Genomic DNA, 9,309 nt, shown 5'->3' with positions numbered 1-9,309 from the left:
TGGTTAAGAGTCACGCATATAGGGGTGCATCCATCACACACATTCAGAATGGCCGCATGTGGGCCGGCGCGTTCGTAACGGTTAATTATGCGGATATTCCCGTCGTGGTTACGGCGAATTTGAAAACTTTTGAAAAGTGAGACCACAGGTGGACTCGGGTGGGGGAGACGAACGCCGTTACCCGGACCCACGGCCACGTACTGTCCCGCGATCTCCCCAAACTGCCCCTTCCACAACGTTCCAGCATTGGACGCGTTAGGGGCGTAGTGGGGAGAACTGTTTAATAACTCAGTGGACAGCGAAAGCGAACCACCGGCCATAGCAGCAGCAACTACGTCAGTCCCTCTCTCTCTCTTTCTCTCTCTCACTTTGGCTTGTCGGGTTCGAATTCTAGGGCGACAGTTGGGGTTCCGGAGATGACGACGATGGAGAGTTTGATCGGCCTAGTGAATCGCATCCAGAGGGCGTGCACGGTGCTCGGCGACCATGGCGGCGCCGACGGGGCCCTGCCGACGCTCTGGGAGGCGCTCCCCTCCGTCGCCGTTGTCGGTGGACAGGTACTCGTCTACGATCTCGCTGCAACCGTGTCGTTTGCAGCTCGATGTTTTTAATCAGTTTCTTTGATGCGTCTTTTGGCGAACAGAGCTCGGGGAAATCATCGGTCTTGGAGAGCATCGTTGGGCGTGATTTCCTGCCTCGTGGATCTGGTTAGGGTTCCGAGATATTGATTGGTTTCGGTTCCTTTGAATGGTCCGATCGTGTATTTGAACTTTCAGTGGCTGATTCAGCGGTGGTTGAATTAATTGGGGTTTTCCCTTTTCTTGTACACTATTTTAAGGAATCGTCACGAGGAGACCCTTGGTGCTGCAGCTTCACAAGACGGAGGAAGGGCAGCCAGAATATGCGGAGTTCCTTCACTTGCCAAAGAGGAAATTTACTGATTTCGGTATGTTAAATCCTTACGCCCTGGTTATTCGTATATCTCTGTCGGTTGCCCATGAACTATAAAAATGGTTTGCATAACTTCTTGGAGGAAGTTCACTGTGGTACACTAGTTATTTACTTTTTCAGTTAGTATAGAGTGTTTGGAGCTTATATAAAGCATGTTGAACTCTCTCTATGGCACTTTCATGGATCTAATGAGCCAGAAGTGGAATCTATACCTGTAGTTTCTGAACCAAGCGTTTCTTAGTCTTAGATTTGCTGAAGCTTAAGGTAAAGACTCTGGTTCCATAATAGAAGCAAATATAAGTTATAAGTTATGAAGTTATGTAAGTTATAAGCAAATATAACTTGTCAAGAAGTCAAGCAATTAATAACATATCTTTTAATTGTCAGTGTGTATTGTTCACATTATTTATGCCCCCGTGTAATTTGAGATTAGGTTTGATCTTCATTCATTTCGATCATGTCGAATTGCGACAAACAGTGATTACCCCAATTTTACCATAGGAAGTAGTAACTTAGTTGTAGGACACTTAAAGGTAGCATACTATCCTCTGGGTAACTTAAAGGTAGGACACCATCCCAATTTGGCTATCTGTACGTTTGCCTCATGTATCTTGCTTGCTAAGTTGGGTCCATGTGGCAATGAATGTATTTAATGAACTTGCTGTGTATTGTGTAAGCCATAGCTTCTTGATTGGATTATCATCTGTGTGATTTTATACTTTCTTTAATTGATTTTAATGTTTTAGAAGAAATATTTGTGAAGTGTTAATTGGTACGACAAGTTCAAAAGCCTAAGATAATATGCCCAAAGATATTTTACTATCCTTGATTTTCATTTGTCTGATAAATTCATCGTAGCTACTGTGTGAACACCAGGAATTTATTTGCAAGGTTCATATTTCTTGTAGGGCTTATGTTATTAATCGATTATGGTTTTAACTGTTGTGTTTTTTTCTCTTATGTAGCTCTTGTGCGCAAGGAAATCCAGGATGAAACTGACAGACTAACAGGGAAAACAAAACAAATTTCTCCTGTTCCGATTCATCTAAGCATTTACTCTCCATTCGGTGAAGACTTCTTTTGTTGTTTCTATTTTCAGTTTCTAATTTCATTTTTTTTATCAATGACTTATGCCTACCATTTTAGCACTTTTAATGAGTTTGTTTTACGAACTAACTCATGATCTCCTTCATAAAAATATTGTTGAACTTTCTCAGACACTCTTTTTCCTATATAAATTTATTTCATTCTTATTGGTAATTTTAGGTAACAATTGTTGTATATTAATTGCCATGCATTTTTCTTTGTATTGAAATGTGTCACTTCCAAGAAATAGGGAAATGAATTTGGAAGAAAGGTTGGCCACTTTGTGATAGATTCTGGGCCTCTTCAGGCGTGCACCAGTTAATAAACATGCTGAAGTGTGGATTACAGGTGCAGTTTCTCTAAAGAAAAAGAACATAAGTGGTTTCTAAAGAGTCTCTAGCAAGGGACCTTAAATAGGAATCTTAGAGCTTGGTAGTTGAGTATTTGTGGACAATGGAATGGATACGAGGGCCTGAGTTAATATGTATAGAAGGCCACCTGTTGTGCTGCATTGATTGGCTGATCTGGGAAGTGGTCACCATGGCTGCATCTTGCAAGGGAGGGTATTTTCAAGTTGCAGTGTTGGTTCTTGTTGAGTATGTAAGGCTTTCCATGATCTCTCAGAGATCCTGATGATAGCAGGAGGTTTTTGGTGAGTGACCTGCTCATGTGCATTACAGGTGCAAGGCGCAGAGGTGACAACTGGGCTATCTGAGGCTGCAAACCAGTCAGCTGCTTGCCCTTTGGGTAGTTGGTCTTGAGCTGGGACTGATCACCATGCTGGATGGCTCCTCAGCTTGTCTCCCTAAAATATGCTATGTTGGACTAGTTGCTTTGCACTGGTTGTTTTTGTGAATCTTGTGTTGGTAATATCTGGGAATTATAATTAAAATTTACTGCATTTATGAGCAGTTGAGGCCTGAGGGTATGGGTGTAAACTGAGGGTAACTATCTTAGGTGGTTTTGACATGTCCAAAGAACATTATAAATGCACAAAATAAACTTGTGATTGTGATTGTGGTAATATTATCCTTCAAATTTAACTAGTAATATTATCTTTACTTGTGATTGTGGTGGTGGTGGTAATAGAGTTTTTTCATTTCTGTTGCAAATATTGACAGAAATTCTGTAAACTGACCAATAACTCGCTGAGATAATTTGAACCTGAATTTCACTTCACTGAGCCTGGTTGATGATCATATTGTGTTATTGCAAGTTTCTGACATATTTTTTAATTTATGCCTTAATTCTCTAAGTTATTCTGTATGATTGAAAATCTATCCACCATGTTTTATGATGGAAAGTCCATCAACCATGTTATTCTTCTGCATCTTTGCATGGTCATTGCTGATATTTTAATATAGAAGTTTCAGGGTCAATATTTTACCTTGTAAATGATACTTACTACTTTGGTTAATTACTGCAGTTGTGAACCTAACACTTATTGATCTACCGGGTCTTACAAAGGTTGCTGTAGGTACATGCCGTTTGGGCTTTTAAGCATCAGTTACTATTGTATTTTCTGAAGTAACAGGGTTCACTTTCTTTATTATTTTACATAGAACAATTCTGTCTTTTGCAGAGGGGCAGCCTGATAGTATTGTGCAAGACATTGAAAATATGGTTCGGACATATGTTGAGAAGGTATCCTATGCCATGCAGTTATTATTGTTTTTTTATTTGTTTCTCAGGACACCTTTGGTTTTAAGACTCGAATGATGAGTGTTCAGATTAAAGACTAGAAATGCAGATCAGGGTCAAATCAGATTTGACTGGGTCGGTCAAATTGAATTGTTGGATCATTTGGTTGGGATTGGCTAATTCTCAGCTTTTTGCTTATTTGCAGCCAATTCCTGATTTCTTTTAAATTTTGGGATGGTGGCCTTATTGTTGGGCTAGGCAGATCCTAAAAATAATACTCTTTTTTTTTTGTCTATTCAGTAATATGATTTTTTTCTTAACATATTTTTTTGACCTAATTATTCACAATGCACTTTTTATTTGACTTAAAAGAATACTCTTTTTTTTTGCCAATATGATGTTTCTTAGCAGATATTTTTTCCTTTTCAAGATGTGTCTAAAATTAACCAATAGCTGAATAACACAGCGCCCATCTTTCTGGGTTTACATCTCTGTTCAATTCTCTGTTTTGGCTGGTTCTTTAACAGGACAGGTACATATTGTATTTGTGCCTTTGCTTGTGCTTTCTTTTCCCCCTTGTGTCAGAAGTAATGGCTTGACTGTTGCTTTGATCATTTGCTTGTTTAGGACTTGCCATTCTTCTCTTGTTTGATGATATTTTCTTTTTTCTGTTAGATTTTGTGCCGTTGCTCCTCAGGCAATTTCAGCAATTTCCACTTGTCATAAGTTGTATATCAGTCACCTCAATATGTGGCTAACCTTATTTATCTTCATTGTTAGCTGATAATTCATGAAGAATCTTAATCAAGTACTGTTGTGAAAAGATAGAGGCTAAAAGAATTTATACAAAATTCTAAATCTTTTATCATGTTTTCATTGTGAGTCAGATCATGAGCTTGTTTACTATAGTCTCCTGTGTTGTTATTATTATAAGAATTACTTTTTGCAATATAAGTTGATATTAACAATGAACTTTCATTTGCCAACATGAGCTTTCTTGATTGCTTGGTTTGGTTTTGATTTCCCCTCTATATACAAAGTGCTGACATTATTTGTTCTCATCACCTCGTGTCATCTTGCAGCCAAACTGCATAATATTGGCCATTTCTCCTGCCAATCAAGATATTGCAACATCTGATGCCATCAAACTTGCTAGAGAAGTTGACCCGACAGGTACATTGCCACATAATTAGCAGTTGTAGAAACAGTACAATATATGATTATGATGCTAATATTGTACAGTTATGTTGTTTTTACAATTGGCAATGATGATTGCACAATAAATAACTGTTGCATGCTAGACTATTATTTGATAATTTTGTTGGCCTCTTTTCATAATGAAATTATTAAAATTGATCAGGGGAAAGAACATTTGGAGTATTGACAAAGTTGGATCTAATGGATAAGGGAACAAATGCGCTTGATGTTGGTCAACTTTCTTAATGTGCTACTTTTTAAAAATACATCCGGTATATATTCACCTAACTTTGTTTGTTGTGTTATGTTTTGTTTCAAAGGTTCTTGAAGGAAGATCTTATAAGCTTCAGCATCCTTGGGTTGGAATTGTTAACCGTTCACAAGCAGATATTAATAAGAATGTTGACATGATTGTTGCCAGGCGAAAGGAAAGGGAGTACTTTGCAAATAGTCCGGATTACTCACATTTAGCTAGTAAAATGGGTTCAGAATATCTTGCTAAACTTCTCTCACGAGTATAATATTTTGTCTCCTTTAGAATTTATGAAAATTCCTTTATATGAAAGCTTAATAATCTGTTTTTAATGGTTGAATTTTGTTTCAGCATCTGGAATCTGTAATCAGGGCACGTATTCCAAGTATTTCATCTTTGATAACTAAAACCATTGATGAACTGGAATCTGAGATGGATCATCTTGGTAGACCCATTGCTTTGGATGCAGGGGTTGGTATACATTACTGTGACTAATTTTAGGTTTTGTCTATCGTAGTTAAAGAAGGTTGTTGGTAAATTACATACATTTTTTACTTTTACCAGGCACAATTGTACACGATATTGGAGCTTTGTCGTGCATTTGACAAGATATTCAAGGAGCATCTGGAGGGAGGGTAAAAGCCTTATTTTCATTGCTCTTTTTTAATGGTTGCCATCCTATTTATGGACCTGATGATATATTTGAGCTACCAATATATTGCTAGCATTTGAGTGGACTGTAGGATTTGGTCAGCAATTTGTCAACACCATATAAGTAGTTGTGAAAATTATGTTTAAAGCTAATTTTTTTCTGTTTGTAGGTGTCAAATTATTTACCAATATCTAAATAATAAAAGGTTATTTTGGTTCATTATTTTGGATGGTGACATTTGACTTTCACCAGAGTAGTCCAGTCTTTTTTCTTTTGTAATGATTGTTTATATACTGAGACACTAGTTTGTTTGATTGCTTTAGTGGTTAACTGCAATCTGGGTTAACTAAATTACAATTTCATGCAAGGCATGCAATTTCGAACAATACCGTCCGGTATGGGCGGTATGTACCGGTCCGTTAGCTGACTGGTACATGGACCGCCCGTTACTGGACAGAACGGAATATATATATATATATATATATATATATATATATATATATATATATATATATATATATACGAGACGACATCGTCCCGCATGGGAGAAGGAAAAGGCGACGTCACCGAGGCGATGCGACGTCACCTTTTATAAAAAAAATAAATATATATATATATATATATATATATGTCAAACGGTATACCACTCGGTATACAGTTTCGTACCATACTAAGCGAACGTTAAAACTCCGGTACGATACGATATTTCAATGCTTAATTTCATGGTCAACTACGATCTCCTCCGAATAAAGTTCTTATTACATGGAGCTTTGTGTCAGCTGTCAGGTCATATCTTAACATAAGCTGCTGTCAGATCCCCACTATTTGGGATCTGCTAAATGGATTTATACTATTGATATATGCATGTGACATGAGCATATCAGTGGTCAAATTAAGAGCCTTTACAAGAAAACCAATCTGTAGTTAATAATTTAAAACCGATCGTCCAACTGAAATGTAAGGTTAATTCAACAAAAGAATTTATTCAGACATATCAGTGGCAAAATGCTGCTATTGTATGCTTAGAGATACTTCATGGACTGTGGGCTTCATTTGACTTAATGGTTGCTCTACTATACATGTGATCTGGAATGACATTGTGAGACTCCACTTTGTCAAAAAAATAAGAAGTACAAGACAAAAGAAAAATCTCTCATTCAGTCTGCTTCGTGGGAAGCTTGTGCATATTGACCAGATCAGTGTGCATGAGTAGCCTCATAGGGTTGTTATATGTTTATTATTTCTGTTAATACGCTGTTTGGTCTTGTACTTGCATCTTGACACTGAACATAAGTTCATTTTAACAGGCGTCCTGGTGGTGATCGAATTTATGGTGTCTTCGATAATCAACTCCCTGCTGCTTTGAAGAAACTTCCATTTGACCGGCATCTTTCGCTGCAAAACGTGAAGAAAGTGGTCTCAGAAGCTGATGGTTATCAGCCCCATTTGATTGCTCCTGAGCAAGGTTATCGTCGCTTAATCGAGAGTTCTTTGAACTATTTTAGGGGCCCAGCTGAAGCATCAGTGGATGCTGTAAGGCATCATTCATATATTTTTATTTTACACTCAGCTTTGAATTGTCCGCTTTTAGTTGCACTTACCGGGTATGATGGCAGGTGCATTTTGTTCTTAAAGAGTTGGTGAGGAAGTCGATAGGAGAGACCCAGGTTAGTGCTTTATAATTTTTCATGATCTGGACTACTAAATACAAAATATCAAGGCACATATTAATCTTTTTGTTGTAGGAGTTGAAAAGATTCCCCACTCTCCAAGCAGAACTAGCAGCTGCTTCTTATCAATCCCTGGAAAAATTCCGTGAAGATAGCCGCAAGACAGTTATACGTTTGGTTGATATGGAGGCATCATATTTGACAGTAGATTTCTTCCGCAAGCTCCCTCAGGAAGTGGAGAAAGCTGGGAATCCTGCCACCCCCACCATTGATAGATATACTGACGGGCACTTCAGGAGGATAGCTTCAAATGTTTCCTCCTATATATCAATGGTGTCAGAAACACTCAAGAACTCGATCCCCAAGGCAGCAGTCTATTGTCAAGTTAGAGAAGCCAAGCGCTCTTTGCTCAATCACTTTTATACGCAAGTGGGAAAGAAAGAGGTCCTTTACGCTGGCCACATCTATGTTGAACCCTTCGTGTCTTAACCATTTTGTGAGCTAAGAACCCCTTGATTGCTAGCACTCATCTTCAAATATATTTCTCTCAATGCAGGGAAAGCAGCTTTCTCAGCTGTTGGATGAAGATCCTGCATTAATGGAGCGCAGGCTGCAATGTGCTAAGAGACTCGAGTTGTATAAAAATGCAAGAGATGAAATTGATGCAGTATCATGGGCCAGATAAGACTCAGTACCATATGTTGGCTTGAAGATCGTACCTAGGAGTTCAGTATTATATGTGGCTTTCAATCATGTACCTCATCTCCCATGATGCAATTTTTTGCATTGTTTTCTTGTTGAGCAATGTTGCTGATGGTATGCATCGTTTGCAGAACTCCTTGCTGTATTGAAACTGTCTTACTGAAATTATGTACTTATGTGTTCATCTCTATATCTTTTTTCTTCCTATTCTTTGGATGATTTCATCTGCTTTGCGTACTTAGGCAGTTATGTACGGATCATAGAATGCTGTGTACTCGATCGCTCACTTGCGATTGCAAATGGCACTGAAAATGGATAAATATGTTAGTATTTTTAGAAGAAAGGTGGTCAAGTATTATTATTTTTAGTCGGAGAATTTTATGTTTTGAAGAATATATCTGAGTTTTTCTTTTATCGGGTAAAAGTTGGACCTGATCAATGGGGCCGTATTTTCGGGACGTCGTTGTAACTTAGACCATTTTTGCTCTCTATTGGAGGACTCCAAAGATTTATGGTCGCCGAGTAATCTTTTTCACCAAGTATGCTGTTCCTGACTGATTTTGGATCCTCATGTTTTCATTACTGCAAATTATATATATATATATATATTGGGAATGTTGTTTCTTTTCTGCACGGAGGTTGTACTGCATCTAAAATCATGTTATATTATTTTATTCCATTTTTGTAGCGCTTGATAGATCTGTCACATTATTCAAACCAACAATTGCGATAATTTCGGTGCCTTCGAAAATCATATGTACTTAAATATTGTTGCAAGAATTGAGCCTTTTTGGGTATTTTTGAAAAATATTTATATTTTATATATTTCTTCATTGGTATTCTCATTTTATTATTTTTAAATAATATATTAATTAAAAAATACCCAAACTAATCTGTAAAAAAAAAATTCACTTGTTACAGTATTTTGACTCTCACGATAAAAATACTATAAAGCCTATTTGAAAACACCATAAATTATCTAAATAAATTCCTAACATTAGTCAAATTAACTGTCTTAAAATATAATATTATAATGATCGGTGATAATAAAAGTAAAATAATATGATGTCACTTACAATAATTTTTAATTGTTAATATACTAATAAAACATTATAAATGCTATTAAAAATACTATAAATGAGGTAAGTAAACACACT

General features: G+C 37.1%; 1 protein-coding gene across 1 annotated transcript; it reads left to right on the top strand.

Moving 5' to 3' along the window:
• The first annotated feature begins 311 nt into the window (after positions 1-311).
• Positions 312-8,342, top strand: LOC135608702 (phragmoplastin DRP1E). The gene is made up of 15 exons (XM_065101730.1): positions 312-557; positions 644-707; positions 839-946; positions 1,917-2,018; positions 3,464-3,514; positions 3,620-3,681; positions 4,761-4,851; positions 5,039-5,103; positions 5,196-5,390; positions 5,480-5,599; positions 5,693-5,763; positions 7,088-7,313; positions 7,397-7,447; positions 7,526-7,894; positions 8,007-8,342. The coding sequence occupies exons 1-15, from the start codon at positions 417-419 to the stop codon at positions 8,133-8,135; spliced, it is 1,845 nt and encodes a 614-aa protein (XP_064957802.1). The 5' UTR covers positions 312-416; the 3' UTR covers positions 8,136-8,342.
• Positions 8,343-9,309: the final 967 nt, after the last annotated feature.

Source organism: Musa acuminata, chromosome BXJ1-2 (genome assembly GCF_036884655.1).
Source record: "Musa acuminata AAA Group cultivar baxijiao chromosome BXJ1-2, Cavendish_Baxijiao_AAA, whole genome shotgun sequence".
In the NCBI taxonomy this organism is placed as follows: Eukaryota; Viridiplantae; Streptophyta; class Magnoliopsida; order Zingiberales; family Musaceae; genus Musa; species Musa acuminata.
Note: the sequence above shows the minus strand (reverse complement) of the source record. Positions and strands in the feature narration are given on the sequence as shown.

Coding starts and splice junctions, on each gene's coding strand:
- LOC135608702 (XM_065101730.1), top strand. CDS start 417: ATGACGACGATGGAGAGTTTGATCGGCCTAGTGAATCGCATCCAGAGG. Junction 708..838: donor TTTCCTGCCTCGTGGATCTG/GTTAGGGTTCCG, acceptor CACTATTTTAAG/GAATCGTCACGAGGAGACCC. Junction 5,764..7,087: donor AAGGAGCATCTGGAGGGAGG/GTAAAAGCCTTA, acceptor TCATTTTAACAG/GCGTCCTGGTGGTGATCGAA.